The sequence below is a fragment of the Rutidosis leptorrhynchoides genome, chromosome 4 (genome assembly GCF_046630445.1).
Source record: "Rutidosis leptorrhynchoides isolate AG116_Rl617_1_P2 chromosome 4, CSIRO_AGI_Rlap_v1, whole genome shotgun sequence".
Classification (NCBI taxonomy): Eukaryota; Viridiplantae; Streptophyta; class Magnoliopsida; order Asterales; family Asteraceae; genus Rutidosis; species Rutidosis leptorrhynchoides.
The window spans coordinates 416,511,986-416,531,647 of NC_092336.1; the positions used below are offsets into that span (position 1 = coordinate 416,511,986).

The window sequence follows — 19,662 nt, forward strand, 5'->3', positions numbered from 1 at the left end:
TAATGAAATTTCTGCTGTTCGAAAAAAAATTGTTTCAGATGGAATCGTTTGGAGCAGTTGATCACAACTGGGTCTTAGATCTTTATTTGGAAAGAAGCTTGATTTCGTGGAGACGTTAATACTCGTGATGCAACACACGGTTAATTTCGAGTCACGTGCTTGCACTATCCTGCCCCTAAGGTGGCCAAGCCCGTATGAGTGACGTCACTAAACCCTACGATTAGTTTCTAAAAAACATACGTACATGCAGCATTTTAATTTTGACATTATTTCAGTAAATTCATACAACAAAACAAAATGTGGTTAAACTAAGGAAGCATTTAAACTCAAAATTATACACCAATTGTAATATTTCATATTTTCAGCTTGTAAAAAGATCAAACATCTTCCCAAGTCTAATTATTGGTAGTTAATTAACAAAAAAGGAAATTAATGGACGGTTAAATAAAAGGGTTACAAATACTCGATCTATTGATCCTTGTGGTGATATAACACTAAGCAGATTATAAAGACACGAAGAAACGTTTAAAACCGAACGTTCTGGTTGTGTAGCAGCTCGACAAGAGCAGCAACAACTCCTTTTCCTTCAATGTTAACGTCCATCTTTGGATCTTCGATCTTTCTTTTCAACAATCTATCTACTTCTCCTCGCAGTTTCTGCAAAATCCACCCCGTATTATCAACAATTGAACACTAATACACGAAAAAAGTAAAGGGTGATAGATTGATGAAATAAAAAAGTTGATAACTTCAGCCCATTTATAATTGTGTACTGAATTGGTTTCAGATAATGTATTATCTCATACAGATAAAATGAATAGGCTAAAAGTTTCCTAAGTTGTATATTCCCAAATTTTTATGTTCAAAAGAGTTGATTTCTACTGAAATACTCCCTCATTTCAAAAATAATTGTTGGTTTGACTTTTTGTTGAATTTAAGATATTATTTTTTTTTTTTTTTTAAAGATATTATGCACTTCATTCAACAGAGCTATTTTAATTTTAATTTAATTGAAAGAAGTTGTTATAAAGAGTAATTACTACTGTAATAAATTAGATGCTATAAAGAATGTCTTATTTCCAATAATAAAAAGGGCAAAATTAGAACTTTAATGGTTTTTTGTTGTTATTTAGAGTAAGGGGCAGTATTTTTGGGACAAGCAAAAATAGTAAGGTGGACAGAAACCGTTTTGTCCCCAACCATTTCAATTGTTACTCGACCCGCCCATTTTGCCACCTCAAGTATAATAAAGTACCTTTATCAATCCTAACACACTCTTGGATGCAGAAAACTGAAGGTAGCCATCGAGCATTTCAATACTATCTCCGTTTTTGCTAGGAATGAGATTACCACCGAACATTAGAAGAGCATAATCTGATATGTTTGTAGAGTCTCGAATGTATACACTGCTGGTTTTCACTTTTTCACTGTAAACCATATAAGGAAGAGGAAAAAGATGAACATTGGCGTTAACCGATGAAGGATGAATATCAACTTTTCCAACATCTTTGGTGTAGAATGCGGTTCTTTTTCCCCTTCTTTTGCACTGAACCACATTTGGGTAGAGCCCGGCACAAAGTATTGCACACACCATTTCCATGTCATCGCTATATTGGTTATAAACCTGAAAGTGCACAAAAAACCTATCTTTACAGAATGATATAACGAGGGTTAAATTTGAAAATATCGTTCTTGAGTGTTCTGGTTCATTTTAAGATTTAATGGGATTGATTGGTTTTTAATGTTTTTCTTATTGTAAAGTTGGAAAGATCGAAGACGTCATGATATAAGAAACTTCTAGTGGCAAAACCATAGGTCTAGGTGGGTCAAATTTGTAGGGGTTGGGTTGGTTTCCGTAAAAACTTTTGTCCAGAATTTTGTTAATTATTATATGAAATTAGTGCCAAATGCATACCATTATAAAAAATAATACGCTTTAAAAAAATAATAAAAAAAAATTAATACATAAAAATTACATCATGGGCAACCTTTAGCCTGATTTGACCCACTTGAACGTTCATTTTCAAAAAAATAAAAATAAAAAAATAAAATAAAATAATAAAAAAAAAAATCTTTCCTGTTTGACCCGTTAGAGAAAAAAGATAACCCAAATAAATAGGTAAATGAGTCGAAGCTATATCTCTAACAGAAACTTACATTAGCACCCTTCGATTTATCTATGAAACCAATATCAGATAATAAATCAAGAAATTGGAGCCTCATGTCCCCTATCATTTTCAAGGTCTGCAACGACAAGAAATTTTCCCAGCAGAAAGATTTTTCATTTCCAGACCGTTTTGCTTCATTCCACCCTTGAAATGCTTTAAGAAGTGCTATATGATCACTGCATAAATAAACAGAACAATATGAAAAATGACTTTTTAGTTGACTTAACAACTTATTATATTCAGTAAGAGTATTTAAAATATTCGACCTGCATGAATCACCGGCAAAAGATCTTTTGACTTCATCAACTTCCTCTTTTCGATTAATTGGAAGGATAAAAGGGCTGTGGGATGCTAAAGCTGCAGCAATGGTCAATGCTGGATTAACACATTGGAAAATTGACCCCATCAGAAGCATTTTTCCAATATTTGGCTCCACTGGTAGAGTGCATAGATGACGCCCTGCTCAATTACGCAATTTAAGATTTAAATACCAGTACCATCATATTATGGTGTTTGAGGTAGCGATTTCGACCCATTAATTAGATAGGGTCAATTCAGATTATGTATTATCTTCATGGTTGAAACTTGAAAGTTGATAGGGTCAATTCAGATTATGTATTATCTTCATGGTTGAAAGTTAATACATATACATACGTATAAACAATAAAAAAGAAACGAAAGTAAAATTGAATGGTTCAAAATCCGCCACACACAACGGTGTATAATCAATGCATAAAACCTTGCAGATCATTTTATTATAACTCATAAAATCACTGTTGTAAAAAGTCCCGATTACTCCTTTTTAAGAACGGTCCATTCCGATTTTCCAAAATCCTTTTAATTAATCGGTTAACGAGTGAAAATCGGATTTGTTGATCAAAGTCCGTCAAAGTCAAAATTTGTCTAGCATTTTAACATGAATTTAAACTAGCATTTTAGATTATTGTGAACAAAATAAACGATTTTAAACAATTATGGTAAAGTTTATGTTTATGGTAATGGTTTTCTTCTATATTTACACATATAATTTTGAAGTTGATTATTCAAATGTAATGTATAAAAAGTACAATCAGATTAATCCCCGAATTGCCAATAAAACCCCAAACGATTACTCCCCGCGTAGCGAGTTTTGCAACATCGCATAAAATACAATTGAAATAATATAAACTTTGGCTATCATATTTGGTAAACTACTTATTCAAAAGGTATTATGGTTGACTCAACCGAACCCAGGTCAAAGTTACCCATTTGACAAGTGGTGACAATCAAATGACATATATTAGACATCATACCTAACGGAGTAAGCTCTTCTGTATCATCTAATGCACCAATGGTCTTAAGAAGTTCAACTGCATTCTGAACTGAAAGTGCATCAGGAGGCTGGAGTGCCTTAGCCAGGAAAGATTCGATGGCTCCAAGTTGCAAGCTTTTTATCTGCAAGCATAACTCTTGCAATGGCGTTCGGAGAATTTCAGGTAGTTGATATTGGAGCATAGCATCATGCACCAGTTTTGGATATAACCTATAACACACCCCAGGTTGTACTCGACCCGCACGGCCACGTCTCTGTCATTACCATCACAACATGTTTAAAAAAATTAGAAAAAAAACCCCTATATTCTATTAAAAATGGCAAAATAGATATGGTGGGCCGCTTAGGTAATCGATTAAAATGGGTTCAGATCGAGATGGGCTAGGTTGCTTTGAATTCCATCTCTAAACTCAAGGTTGCGATAATCGCTACTCGGGATTACTCGGCCGGGACTTTTTAGGGAGTACTTTGGGAATACTCGGATGTTGACCAACTTTGACTTCGAATGATTTTGACCGATTTCCAAGTAATCTCGAACTTTGGTCGAGTTTGAGTGAATTTTGACCGATTTTCCAAGTAATTCCGAGTTTTTGCAGAGTTTGACCGAATTTTGACTGAAATCTGCAGCACTGTCCAAAATTTATGCACAATCATGTAAAATAAGGGTAACCTGATGTGCAGAAGCTTTTGATATCCATGATGGTAGAAGACAAGCCAATTTGTTTAGAGCATCATAACTCGTCTCCTTTGCTTTTCCACAGTCGATGACATAAACCACATCATCTATGGTTATACTACTCTCAGCAATATTAGTTGCTAAAACAACTTTTCTGCGGATAACATAAGAGCATATATGATTAATCAATAGCTCATTGACAAACAGCTAAAAAAAATTAGTCTAAAAATATACATGATCGTAATAGTTAAAAAGGCCTACCTCATGCCTGAAGGAGGGCGATCAAAGATTTCACGTTGGTTGACGGTAGGCATTGAACCATGAAGAGGAAGGACAAGACATTTTGTTGAATCGCCAAGGATCATGTTAGTCTTGATACCATCAAGAAGTTTTGAGATTTCATCCCAGCCAGTAAGAAATACCAAAATTGCCCCTGGACCTTCGTGACGACATATATACTCAACGGTTGCTTCAACCTAAACCAAGTATCCAAAGATCAATTGTATTGACTTTTAAAACCCTATCAGATTAACAAATCAATAAAATTGCAAATCATGACATGTGTATTTATGTGATTAGCAGGTGGATACGCACAAGGCCCAAGTCTATTTCTGAACCAGACCAAGCTTCAAGAGACTGTCTAGTAATTGCACTGTAGTTTTTGTATACAGATCCGATATCCGCATCCTATAACATTAAAATTTCAATTCATTAAAGTTGGTAGCAGGTCATAAACACTAATTAGAAAGGGGAAAAATATATATGAAATAAAAAAATTATATTATAAGCATACCTCGAATTGTTCAGTTACGGGATCAATCTTAACCTCTTGTTGTCTCCTCTTCCTCCTTGAATAACCCTGAATATTATCAGCCTCGGTTTTCATTACATATCGGGTTTTTTCTAATACGTCTTCTAGAAATAGTTCTTGCACGGGAAACGTTAATCCCTGGTGATACACATATAATGATTAGGTTAATTAACGAAATCCATACACACACACACTTACATATATACATACACACACACACACATATCTAACATAACAAACAAAAGTAGTACCGGGATGTGAATGGTTGGGGCATTTCCAAAATATTTGGAAAACAAGTCAGCATAAATGGTAGCACTCATTAATATGAGTCGCAAGTCGGGACGTTTCGGGAGAAGATCACGCAAAATTATTAAAAGAAAATCTTCATTCATCCCTCTTTCATGAATTTCATCAACTAGCAAATGACTAATTCCCGTTAAACTCGGGTCTTGAACCTGCAAACGGTTCACTATTCAAGAAACTGTATAACAACTTGAAACAACCATCTGAATATAGATATAATACACGATACCAGTTTCCTAAGTAACACTCCTGTTGTACAGAACAATAATCTTGTTTGTTCAGAGCGTTTCGACTCTAAACGGATCTGATAACCAACAGTTTCTCCAAGGTTTTCGCCCCGTTCATTGGATATTCGAGCAGCAACTGATATGGCAGATATACGACGTGGTTGGGTGCATATAATATTGCAGTCTGAACCACGTAAAGATGATATTTCATTCTCTAATATAAACTGAGGAAGCTGGGTCGTTTTGCCACACCCTGTTTCCCCAGAAACCACTAATACCTATATTGTCATTAAAAATACAAGGTTTTTGGTCAAGCAAAAAAAAAAGTAAAGAAAAAAGAATATATATTTATTAATTGATAGTGAAAGGGAAAAAAGTTGATAAGAACCTGATTTGAAGCAACAGCTTTTAAAAACTCAGACTGCATTTTGTGAGCAGGAAGCTTCTCTCTGAATGTACGCATTGCCTTTACACGATCAGTTTCCTACATAATTGTAAGTTAATAAGCACAACCCGGTCGTTTATCCTCGAATGGGTCAATTTTTTAGGTCAATTTGGGTTGTGTTTGAGTTTAAATTCAAAGGGATCAAAGGATCAAATCATAGTAGTTAGCTAAACAAGAAATGTGTTTAATTGATTCGTTCAAGGTGACAAAGTCCATCTTACAAGAACCTCTTATTCATATATTTCCATCATTGCTGTCTAGCATAAATTTATAGCTAAGGTTTTACTTATATTAAAAAAAAAAACACTTAAAAAGAAATATTTTCATTTAAAAATGCACCATTTCAACATATACCAGAAAATGACAAATTTCAACCCGTTACCCAACCAGTGCATATGGCAAACTTAACAATATTGTGTACCTTCTGTTTTTCTTGTTTATCTTTAAGCTCAACACTAAGTGCCTTCTTGGCGCTATCTCTTTCCAATATTGACATGTCAGCGTTTGCATCTGATTCCCGGGGCAACTTTTGAACACTCTGACTAGATGTACCACAAATTTGATCGACACTTTTGGTCCCCGTAGAACTATCTAACAGATTCTCAACTCTTTTTTCAGTTTCTGTAGACATGTGTATCTAGATAACAGATATAATAACTATTAAAAATGCAATATAACCACGTAAAAAGTGATAACGCGCACATAGGTATAAAGACTAGCTTGTAATATTCGTACCTCTTTCTGTGCAGATCCATGACGCTCATCGAGATCTGCACGGTAGTTCGGTAATGGAACTTTGCTCACCACAAGTACCTTTCCTTTGTTATATGCATGGCTTTCTTTCCACAATGAAAATGCAATAACAACAAAGATTAAAACATGGGTTCTAAAATGAAAATCAAAAAATAAAAAAAATAAAAAAACGAAAAGAAAAATGTGGTACTTACAAATAAAGACCTAGCTGATATGCCATATCAGAAACAGTTTGTTGATCACCTCTACTGAAATAATGCTTAATTACCAACTCTACCCCTCCTCCTCTCTTCAATTCATCCATTTTTCCCCACCAATGATTCTTATCAAACACCTCAACCTGAAATTACATATACATACATACTTACAGTGAAAGGATTTCTAGAAGGAAAACGACAAGAACAATTTAAAAGAGAAATCAAAAAATACAAATAGCCAAATTGACAATTTTATATCTCAATTACAAATGGATACATCGATGCACTAGTGCAGATTTTCATATTAGTTGAAAGTCGTATACGCACCACAGAACACAGCATACATGCACTAGGAATGTAAGCACAAATCAGAAGTTATAAATTTGTTGAACTCAATGCTTTTATATGTTAGTACAAATTACTTTACATTTGTTGACGTATATAATTCAAGTTAGAAACAAAAGAAAAAGAGTTAACAGCATTTTCCTCCCTAAAAGGAGTTTGACACTGAAGATTTTCATCAGAACGTTTTTGTGTTAGAGATTACTCCGCTATCATTGATATTTAGTCATTAAGGTCTGTATGCGAATTCTCAGACAAATTTGGAGGTATTACTAAAATTCCCTTATATTTTCGTTGGCGTGTTCTGCGCCTGTTCTGAAATTAAAAGAACTTAGATAATGATAAGCGTACACGTCTGGAGTATTTGCGCTTTTCTTGCGACTTTGTTGTTCTTTTGATGTCGTCATTTCTTCCGAATCAGTTTACAGATTCAAAGACCTTAAGCTAAGTATTAGAACGACCGAAGACCTCTATTTATAGTTTTCTAAGTGTATGCAAACTGCCCCTTATCACTACCAAAATATGCGGATTATGCGCTAATTAAAGTGTAGCCAATTGTCATTGCGCAGTCTCTGCCGCATATGCGTGACTACGCATATGATCACTTAGTGCTTAGTGTTATTTAAATGTTCACAGGTTTTTTTATCAATGAAAAATAATAAATTCCAAAACAATCAACATAATCAGTTTAGCATAAATCAGAAATGCAAAACCCTAGGAAGGATAATAACAAAAGTTCACAAGTAATAAATGTAAAACGTAGACTTAATTAATAATGTTAACCTCAGGTTGCATTTGTTTGAGGCGTTCAGCACGCCAAACAGGGTCCCACCATCGTTGTTCACCTCTTCCACCACCGCCGCCGCCTCGGCGACCACCCCGGCGACCTCCAGCAGCGCCACCACCGCGTTGAGAATTGGGGCGATAAGACATGGAATTAGGTGTAGAGGAACCGGAAGTAAAAGTGAGAGTTTTAGTTGGGAAATAGTGGAAGTGATAATTAGTGACGAAACGCGGAGAAAGACAACGAAAATAATGCAAGTGCAGTTGAAAGTGCAGTCGCATCGCACTTATTATTATATGGATACTCGTTGGTTGGGAGATTGAATAATGTGTCATTCTATATTTAGTCGACTTATTGAACTTTTTTTTTTTTTTTTAATTAAATGGATATGAAATATGAATATTAGACATAGGTTTACAGATGTAAAAAAAACGTGCAAAATTAAACTAATTTATAAAATAATTAATTATTTTTATAAGCTATAAATATTAACCCCTTAATATACTAAAACCCCTTGAACTATTAGTAATGGTGAGTGATGTTACTTTTGATGTCACTTGCATTTTTTCACTTTTTTTATGAGTAGAATGTGTTAGTAGTGGTGTTTCTTTTTTGGTGTTACTTTTACTGAAATGCTGAGGTGACATTTTCTTTTTCTTTTTCCTGTTTTATTTAATTGTATTTATATTATTTCTATTTTTATAAATAAAAGATAAAAAACGACACACATAAATTAAATAAAAAATACGTTTTATTAATACCATTACTAATAAAAAAAATACAAAATTAAAATTCCTAAAAAAGAAAAATTACATTTATTGAATTCATAAAAAAGACGTACAAACATAAACTACTCATCGTCATTCGACGGGAAGTTGTATTCATTCATTTGGCTACGAACATATTTTTTTAGATTTTGAAGATGTATCTTATCTTCGGGGGTCTTCAAATGTTGCCGTTGATCTCCTCAATAAATCCATGTGTGCTAGCGCAGTTTTCATTTTAACATACTCATTGAATTTGTTATGCGACTCTATCTTTTTTGATGTCACTACTTCCATTTTGTCCATAAATTCTTCAACCCTTGACGAACTCGAACTTTTACCACGAGAAGACGCTCCCGTGTCCGAAGTAGCCGAAGTCTTTTGTGCTTTCTTTGCCTTATCGCGTCCGATTGGACGCGTCATCTGTACGTCCCCAAACAACTCCGCCTCAAAGTCTTGAGAGAGGCTTATCGGGTCTCCTTGAGTTTCACGAACACCCAATACATCAACATTATAGTCTTCCCGATCTCGAATAATCGGAACATTTGACATGTTCCACTTTGGATGTTGTTTCAAGAAATTAAAGGCATCCTTTAAATTAAAACTTTTACCAATAGTATTGTAATATAATTGCGCCGCGTCTTTGTAAACGTCCTCATCATTTGCATCACTACGTCAATTATCCTTTATATCATTGAAAATTGGTAAAACTCCGTACAAGCCTTGTTAACCCTTCGCCATTTCGAAGATAAAGAATCCTCATTTCGGAACCATCCATATTTATTATTATTAAACTTTTCCATTACCGACCCCTAAAAAGTATTACCCATTTGGCCTCGACCAACAATTGGATTCTCCGACGTGTCGCAAAAACACTCCGCCAACCATACAAGCTCTTTTGTCTACCACAATTTTTGTGAATTTTGCCTCGAACTAATTTCGTCAACCGCTTTCCCTATTAATAAATACGTTATATATAAAAACATTATACATACATAAAAAAATATATAGACATTATACTATTAATAATTATACTATTAATATATATATATATATATATATATATATATATATATATATATATATATATATATATATATATATATATATATATATATATATATATATATATATATATAGGGGCAGGATCAATGGGGAAGTAACCAATCGGGGGGAAGCGGGGGGAAGCAAAAAAATTTTTTTTGTTTTTTTTGAAATTTTTTTTCCGGCATCAAGATCACACAAAAATATGAAAATTTAGAAGAGACACTTCATGATGAATGTTATTATTTAGGCGGGAAAACGATCGACAAAAATAACATTCAAGATAATATTGTTCGTGAAGAATATGAACGTTTTTTTTCATGTTTTGTGAAGTAAAATTTAGCCCGATTTAGAGTTTAGGGTTTAGGGTTTAGGGTTTGGTGTTTTGGGTTTATTCCATAAACCCAAAACACCAAACCCTAAACCCTAAACTCTAAACCGTTCGTGTTAAAAACTCAATCTAAATCTAAATCCTAAATCTAAACCCTAAATCTAAACCCTAAACCCTAAATTTCTAAACCCTAATATCTAAACCCTATAAACCCTAATATCTAAACCCTAAAATCTAAACCCCAATAGCTAAAAACTCAAAATACGTTCGAAAAACACGATAATTGTTATATATTACTTCTTCGAGCGTTTTCCCGCCAAAATAAAAACATTTATTACAAAGTCTCTAACTAAATGTTCATATTTTCATCCCATCTATAATGTTCGTAAACAAAGTTTTTTCAAAAAATGAAAAAAAAAAAAAAAGTTTTTGCTTCCCCCCGCTTCCCCCCGATTGGTTACTTCCCTCTTGATCCTACCACTATATATATATAGTTATATATATATATATATATATATATATATATATATATATATATATATATATATATATATATATATATATATATATATATATATATATATATATATATATATATATATAGTGGTAGGATCAAGAGGGAAGTAACCAATCGGGGGGAAGCGGGGGGAAGCAAAAACTTTTTTTTTTTTTTTCATTTTTTGAAAAAACTTTGTTCACGAACATTATAGATGAGATGAAAATATGAACATTTAGTTAGAGACTTTGTGATAAATGTTTTTATTTTGGCGGGAAAACGCTCGAAGAAGTAATATATAACAATTATCGTGTTTTTCGAGCGTATGTTGAGGTTTTAGCTATTGGGGTTTAGATTTTAGGGTTTAGATATTAGGGTTTATAGGGTTTAGATATTATGGTTTAGAAATTTAGGGTTTAGGGTTTAGATTTAGGGTTTAGATTTAGGATTTAGATTGAGTTTTTAACACGAACGGTTTAGAGTTTAGGGTTTAGGGTTTAGGGTTTGGTGTTTTGGGTTTATGGAATAAACCCAAAACACTAAACCCTAAACCCTAAGCCCTAAACCCTAAACTCTAAATCGGGCTAAATTTTACTTCACAAAACATGAAGAAAAAAAATCGTTCATATTCTTCACGAACAATATTATCTTGAATGTTATTTTTGTCGATCGTTTTTCCGTCTAAATAATAACATTCATCACGAAGTGTCTCTTCTAAATGTTCATATTTTCGTGTGATCTTGATGCCGGAAAAAAAAAATTCCAAAAAAAACGAAAAAAAAAAAATTTGCTTCCCCCGATTGGTTACTTCCCCATTGATCCTGCCCATATATATATATATATATATATATATATATATATATATATATATATATATATATATATATATATATATATATATTCTAACAGTTTAATATAATAATAAATATAAATAAAACTAGTATATATAAAATATATCGAACCTTTATCCTTTTTAGTGTGTTTTCGCATTGCCTGTGGTAGAGATTGTGTATCCACCGATTGTCGATCTTGTGTTTGTGGTAGCGTTTGTGTTTGCAACACTTGTTGTTGTTGGTTTGGTAACATTTGCGGTTGGGATTGATACATTCGTTGTTGATAAAACGTCCATTGTTGTTGTTGTTAATAAGTTAACGGTTGATTTACGCCGAATAAATTACGATGAACGTTGGCAAAATTTTGTGGACTAGGTGTAAGGATAGGTCGGCTTGAAACTCCGGGAGCATTTGGACTCCCGAATATCATTAGATTTGTAAACGATGTGGTTTTGTTCATTTGTGAATCGGAATCATTAACTTGATTGCGATGCGTGTTTGGAGAATTAGACATTTTTTTTTTGTTGAGTGTGTGTAAAAAATGAAAGTGTTTAAGTTGAATGTGTTTGAGTTGAATTGTATGTATAAATATATATAGGAAAATTGAAATGAAAAAAAAAAAAAAAAAAAAAAAAAAAAAAACAGGAAACGATCCAAAATGCAACGGTCAAAAAGCTTCCTCCAATCATATACGGCCACGTGGCTCTAACACCCGTTTCTTGTGCCGTTTCTTCTGTACCGACGCCAAAGAGACGCCGGTGAGAGACGTGCCGCTACAGTCATTTATGGCATTTCTTGGTTGCCAGCGGGGCAAGTGACCCCGTCACTTACCCCCGTTACAATCGTCTTAATATACTAAAATGCGTGAGGAATCACGTCGTTTCACACCTAACCCAACCAAAAAATGGATCAAAACGACATTGACCCAAACTTGAACCCAAAAACTGCAAAATACCCCCCTCCACTATAACCACCTTACAAAAAACACCGTGAACTCCAGGGGGTAATACATAAATTCTCTGAATTAAAATAAAAACTTCACCCAAACACTTCGACAGCTCGTATCTTCCTCCTCGCCCCGAGTTAAATTTCATCGACCATACCGTTAAACTCGAAATATATCTATGAACAAAACGAAACTAACTACATTCAAAACGGACACTTTTTTAAAAAAAGCTAAACACAACGAGAGCCCGTATCTTCCCGCTCGCCGCGAGTTAAATTTTTTCGACAGCAGCGTCAGACTCGAAATAATTTTATGAACAAAACGAAAATAAGCACGTTCGAAACGTACACTTTTAAAAAAACGCTAAACACAACGACAGCCCGTATCTTCCTGCTCGCCGCAAGTTAAATTTTTTTGACAGCACCGTTAGACTCGAAATAATTTTATCAACAAAACGAAACTAACTACGTTCGAACAGGACAATTTTTAAAAAAACACTAAAGACGACGACACCTACAACGGCGCTTACCAAATGGGTCGTTATCCCTTCTGTAAATACATAAAGCTACGTTAAATATGAATATGCAGGCCGAAAGCCCCTGCCGCATCGCGCGGCCCGGACGATGCGGCCCGGATCTGGACTAGTATATACTAAATGGCATGGAGATGAGTGTCGTTTCGAAACAAAAAAATGCCGTTCCACTACTTGCTTTCACACCATATAATTACACCCAGCCCCCTTCAAGAATTCAGCATATACAACTTTTCCCAGGGTCTAAAATGTAACTTCCTTTTTTTATTTAATTCAAAAAACAAAACCCACCATACAACTTTAATGGACCTTATCTTCCTACTCGACGCGGGTTAACAAGATCGCTGGCGATCCTACAAAATGTCTTGTTCTTCCTCTTCAGGGTTCAATGCCTACCATTAACCAACGTGAAATCTTTGATCGCCCTCCTGCACGAGGTAGGCCATTTCAACTATTAAGATTGTTCATATTATTAGATTAATTTGCCTTTTAGATGATTGTCAATAAACTATTGGCTAATTATATATGCTCTTATGAAGTCCTTTGATTTTGACTACTCGTGTTATCTCCAGAACGGTTGTTTTAGCAACTAATATTGCTACGAGTAGAATAATCATAGATGATGTGGTTTATGTCATTGACTGTGGAAAAGCAAAGGAGGTAAGTTATTATGCTCTAAACAAACTGGCATGTCTTTTAACATCATGGATATCAAAACTTTTGCATATCATGTCACCTACCTACTTTACATGATTGTGCATAAAGTTTAGAGATGGTATTCAAAGCCATGTACTTATAAATGTGTATTTAAATTATGTTTTCTCCTAACCTGTATGCAAAATTGTGTAAAGTAAGGTAGAGAAAACATAATCTAAATAGACATTGTACATGGCTTTGAATTCCAACTATAAACTTTATACACAATCATGTAAAGCAAGTAGGTAACCTGATGTGCAGAAGCTTTTGCTATCCATGATGATAGAAGATATGCCCAATTGTATTAAGCATCATAACTGGTCTCCTTTGCTTTTCAACAGTCAATTACATTAACGACGTCATCTATGGTTATACTACTCTAAACAACATTAGTTGCTAAAATAACTTCCCACAGATAACACGAGCAGTCAACACAAGTAGTCAGGCTCAATGAAATTGGTAAGAACATATGTGATTAATCAATAGCTCAGTGACAAACGTCTAAAAAACAAATTTGTCTTAAATTATGCATGATCGTAATAGTTGAAAATGTCACCTCATGCCTGAATTAGGGCAATAAAATATTTCACGTTGGTTGATGGTAGGCATTGAACCATAAAGAGGAAGGACAAGACATTTTGTAGGATCACCAAGAATTTTGTTAGTCTTCACACTATCAAGAAGTTTTGAGATTTCATCCGAGCCAGTAAGAAATGCCAAAATTGCCCCCGGACCTTCATGACGACAGATATGCTCAATGGTTGCTTCCACCTAAACAAAGATCAATTAAATTCATTCAAATGCCATCTTGCTAATACTGATTTCTAAAATCCTATCAGATAACAAATTAAATTGATAATTTGCAAATCATGGCATGTATATTTGTGATTAGCAGGTGGATACGTACAAGGCCCAAGTCTATGACCAAGCTTCAAGAGACTGTCTAGTAATTGCACTATAGTTTTTGTATTACAGAACTGATGTCCGCATCCTATAACATCAAATGTTCAACTCATTAAGGTTGGTAGCATATCATAAACACTAATAAAAAGTAGAAAAGTAAGTATCCCATATTCACTGTAATATGAAATGAAAATGTTACAGTAATTATAAGCATACCTCAAATTGTTCAGTTATGGGATCAATCTAAACCTCTTGTTGTCTCCTCCTCCTCCTTGAGTAACGTCGAATATTATCAGCCTCGGTTTTCACTACATATCGGGTTTTCTCCAACATATCTTCTAAAATAGTTCTTGCACAGGAAATGTTACAAATACAATGATCTGGTTAATAAGTGGAAGCCACGTAAATACATTTAACATAACAATAAAAAGTAGTACCGGGATGTGAATTGGGGCATTTCCGAAATATTTGGAGAACAAGTCAGCGTTAATGATAGCACTCATTAATATAAGTCGCAGGTCCGGACGGTTAGGGAGAAGATCACGCAAAATTATTAAAAGAAAATCTTCATTCATCCCTCTTTCATGAATTTCATCAACTAACAAATGACTGATTCCCGTTAAGCTCGGGTCTTGAACTTGCAAACGGTTCACTATTCATGCAATGGCGACTCTACATAGTACTCGGTGGGGTCACGGAACACCACTAGTTCGAAAATTTTTACTAGAAAATACCCTTTAAATTTTATATGACACCATTAAATTTAACTGTAGGACCCCGTATAAATTTCGGATTTATATTTTTTCTTTCGAATTTTATATGAAATTACTAAATACAACTACTCAGACCCCATATATTTTTTGAATTTGTAATTTCTTGAAGGTAAACATCCACTAAAATAGCATTTAAATATAATTGTTACTGGAAAAAAAAATCGGGGACCCCATTGAATTTTAATTCTGGAATCGCCACTGTATTCATGAAACTGTATGACAATTGAAAATAGTCATCATCTGAATATAATACACAATACCAGTTTCCTAAGTAACACTTCTGTTGTGCAGAATAATAATCTTGTTTGTTCAGAGCGTTTCGACTCCAAAAGGATCTGATAACCAACAAATTCACCAAGGTTTTCGCCCCTTTCGTTGGATATTCGAGCAGCAACGGATATTGCAGATATACGCCGGGGTTGGGTGCATGTAAAGATGATATTTCATTCTCTAAACAAACTGAGGAAGCTGGGTCGTTTTGCCGCACCCTGTTTCCCCAGAAACCACTAATACCTATATTATTATTAAAAAATACAAAGGTTTTTATTCAAGCAACAAAAAAAATATATTTATTACTTGATAGAGGAAGTGAAAAAAGTAGATAAGAACCTGATTTGCAGCAACAGCTTAAAAAAACTCGGTGCATTTTGTGAGCAGGAAGCTTCTCTCTGAATAACGCATTACCTTAACACGATCAGTTTCCTACATGATTGTAAGTTAGTAAACACACATAAAAAAAAATTGTAGTTCCTCTGGATTTATCAGAAAATAACTATAAAATAACACTGGTGACAAGTTCGGCCGTTTATCCTCGAATGGGTTGTATTTAAGTTTAAATTCAAATGGATCAAAGGCTCAAATCATAATAATTAGCTAAACAAGAAATGTGTCTAATTGATACATTCATAGTGAAAAGTCCAGTTTACAAAATTCATATATGTCCATCATTGCTGTCAAGTATAACTTTATAACTGAGGTTTTGATTATATTACAAACACTTAAAATATTGGGTACATTCAACCCGTTACCCGACCGGTCCATTCAGCAAACATTAAAATATTGGGTACATTCTGGTTTTCCTGTCTATATTTAAGCTCAATACTAAGTGCCTTCTTGGCACTATCACTCTCCAATATTGACACGTCAGCAGTTGCATCTGATTCTCGGGGTAGTTTTTTGGCACTCTGACTGGATGTACCACAAATTTGATCAACTCTTTTGGTCCCTGTTGAACTACCTAACAGATTCTCCACTCTTTTTTCAATTTCTGTAGACATGTGTATCTAGAAAATAGATATGGAAACTATTAAAAATACAATATAACCTCGTTAAAAGTGATAACACACATATGTACAAAGACTAGCTTGTCACACTCATACCTCTTTCTGTGCAGATTCATGGCGCTCATCGAGATCTGCATGGTAGTTCGTTGATGGAACTTTGCTCACCACAAGTGCCTTTTCTTTGTTATATGCATGGCTTTCTTTCCACAATGAAAATGCAATAACAACAAAAATTATGAAACTTTAGACTGCATACCAACACTCCCCAAAGGTTTATTAACATTATATGATTTAAGTCAATGTATACTAAAACATAACAAAATAAATCTTAATCAGAAAGTGTTACTACTATTTTTTTAGCAAACAAATTACCACAAACACCCACCCCCTCATGTCACAACAATCGGCATGAAACGTAATTTTGACAAGTAGTACACCTACTGTATCAGCATATGTGAAAACATACAAACAAAAATTACAACTGCGTTACTTACAAATAAAGAACTAGCTGATATGCCATATCAGATACAGTTTGTTGATCATCTCTACTGAAATAATGCTTAATTACCAACACTACCTCTCCTACTCTTTTCAGTTCATCCATTTTACCCCACCAATGATTCTTATCAAACACCTCAACCTGAAAGTTCATACATACATACGTACTGTAACGAACCAGTAAAAGGACATCTAGAAGGAATAAAACATGAACAATAAAAATAATCAAAGCATATAAATAGCCAAATTGACATTTTTATCTCAATTACAAAATAGTAAAAATTACATTACATTTGTCAACGTATATAATTTAAATTAGACACAAAAGAAAAAAGAGTTAAATGTGCTTAGTGGTTACTGTTATAACAATGTTCACAGCTCAATTTTATCAATAAATTATAAATTCCACAACAATCAACAATCACTTTAGCATAAATCAGATACACAAAACCCTAGGAAGGATAATAACAAAAGTTCATAAGTAAATAAGAATGTTAACCTCAGGTTGCATTTGTTTGAGGCGTTCAGCACGCCAAACAGGATCCACCATCGTTGCTCACCTCTTCCACCACCGCCGCCGCCGCCTCGTCGACCACCCCCGCGACATCCGGCAGCGCGACCACCGCGTTCAGAATTGGGGCGGTAAGACATGGAATTAGATGTAGAGGAACCGGGATTGGAATAGGAATCGGAAGTAAAAGTGATAGTTTTAGTTGGGAAATAGTGGAAGTGATAATTAGTGACGAAACGCAGAGAAAGAACGAAAATGTAGGTGCAGCTGAAAGTGCACTTGCATCGCACTTATTACACCATTCCTAATGGTGGCGTCAGTTTATGCATTTTTTTTTTTTTTTTGTCAGTTTATGTAGAGGAACCGGGATAGTGAAAAGTTTCATGAAGCTAAGTATATTTATATAAATATAAATAAATTATAAATAATAGTATTATAGTGTAACTAATTTCCTTTTTTACATAAATAAAATAAAATACATTTCATTAAAATTCAACAATACACAACAATAACTAAAAATAAAGATTACATAAATAAACACTAATTCATAGATCGAAATGACGTTGGAAAATTCCATATATGCTTGATTAACTCATCGGTAAGTTAGTCGTACACCACCATATCTCTTATTTCTCTTGTAACAATGTTTTGATCTTGTCCTCTATTCCATATACGTTGGGCACGATTCTCCCTTTTCTCGGTTATAAATCTTTCTTCACATTTACATAGTGCAAAATCATCGTCTTCTAAAATCTTATTATGTGAAATGAGACAACATTCCATAACTCTTCTCATCTTGTTTATTTTCATAATCCTTGCATGTTGATTTAAAATATGAAACCGACCTTGAAGAACACCAAATGTCCTCTATATGTCCTCTCATCCACCAGCTTGAAATCTCGTGAACTTAATCCTTGGCTCATTTATGGGACACAACATTCCTTTGATTAGTGTCGCCCAATCCGGATATATATCATCAGCAAGGTAATAACCTTTGTTGTATTGATAACCGTTTACTTCAAATGGTGCGGCTGGGGCTGTTCGTTTCTCCTTAGTTCATCAAAAATATGGGACTGATTTAAAACATCTATATCATTGTTGGAACCTGTCATCCCTAAAAAAAACATGCCAAATTCACAAGTCATATGAAGCCACCGCTTCAAGCCTTATCGTCGGTTTCTTGTGATCACCCCTAATGTATTGTCCTTTCAAAGCAATGGGACAATTCTTCTACTCCCAATGCATGCAATCGATACTCCCTAGCAGACCCTTGAACCCATGTTTCTCCTCGTGTGCACAATATAATAATGTATTGACTTTTATATAAATCGATGACACATTTACAAAAGTTGTCTAAACATATTCGGAGGAATAAATTTATTCGCATACGAAAACGCCTTTTCAATTTCTTGGACGGAAATATTAGTGCGTCGGCAAAGTAATAATTCCACAATCGTTGCGGGGCATTCTCACGCTCTCTCAGAATGTAACCTCGAACTCTAGGAATTCGAGGCGCATACTCGACTTCGGACTCTTCGTCCAATTCTTGAATAAGTTGAATCATACGAATATCCTCCGAATCGGAATCCAAACCAAGTAAATACGAAGACATAATTATATAAATATAAATATTTAGATTATAATGTATAGAAAATGATGTTTTGTTGTGTAAAGAATGAAATATGATTGAAGTATTTATAATAGAATTTATAAGTTTTAGAAAAGAAAGTGCAATGGCTGTAAAGCTCCTTGAGAACGGCTCAAATCGAAGGACCAATCAAAACAAGACACGTATTTGTGACGTTTTTTATGCGTCAATGGCCCAATTGACGCCCCTATCTGACGAAAATTGACGATGCGTTATATTCCTTTAGTTTTCGTCAGTTTTGCCACATCGACTGACGGAGGGGATCTGACGCACAGTTAAATATGGTCTAAAAAGATGCTCGTTAGTTGGGACGTGACAGATTGAGTAATGTGTCAAATGGTATATTTGGTCGACTTATTGTATTACAATATGTTTTTTTATTATAA

General features: G+C 34.2%; 1 protein-coding gene and 1 pseudogene across 1 annotated transcript; both read right to left on the reverse strand.

Moving 5' to 3' along the window:
• Positions 1–343: 343 nt before the first annotated feature.
• Positions 344–8,267, reverse strand: LOC139844181 (DExH-box ATP-dependent RNA helicase DExH1). Its single transcript, XM_071834397.1, has 16 exons — positions 8,018–8,267; positions 6,890–7,035; positions 6,678–6,777; positions 6,364–6,579; positions 5,886–5,981; positions 5,500–5,775; positions 5,219–5,422; positions 4,950–5,105; positions 4,751–4,843; positions 4,418–4,632; positions 4,151–4,310; positions 3,461–3,734; positions 2,435–2,627; positions 2,158–2,344; positions 1,256–1,624; positions 344–657 (listed from the first exon to the last, which is right to left on the reverse strand). The coding sequence occupies exons 1-16, from the start codon at positions 8,165–8,167 to the stop codon at positions 526–528; spliced, it is 2,967 nt and encodes a 988-aa protein (XP_071690498.1). The 5' UTR covers positions 8,168–8,267; the 3' UTR covers positions 344–525.
• A 680-nt stretch (positions 8,268–8,947) lies between these two features.
• LOC139842032 (DExH-box ATP-dependent RNA helicase DExH1-like) lies at positions 8,948–19,240 on the reverse strand (annotated as a pseudogene).
• Between the last annotated feature and the right edge of the window lie 422 nt (positions 19,241–19,662).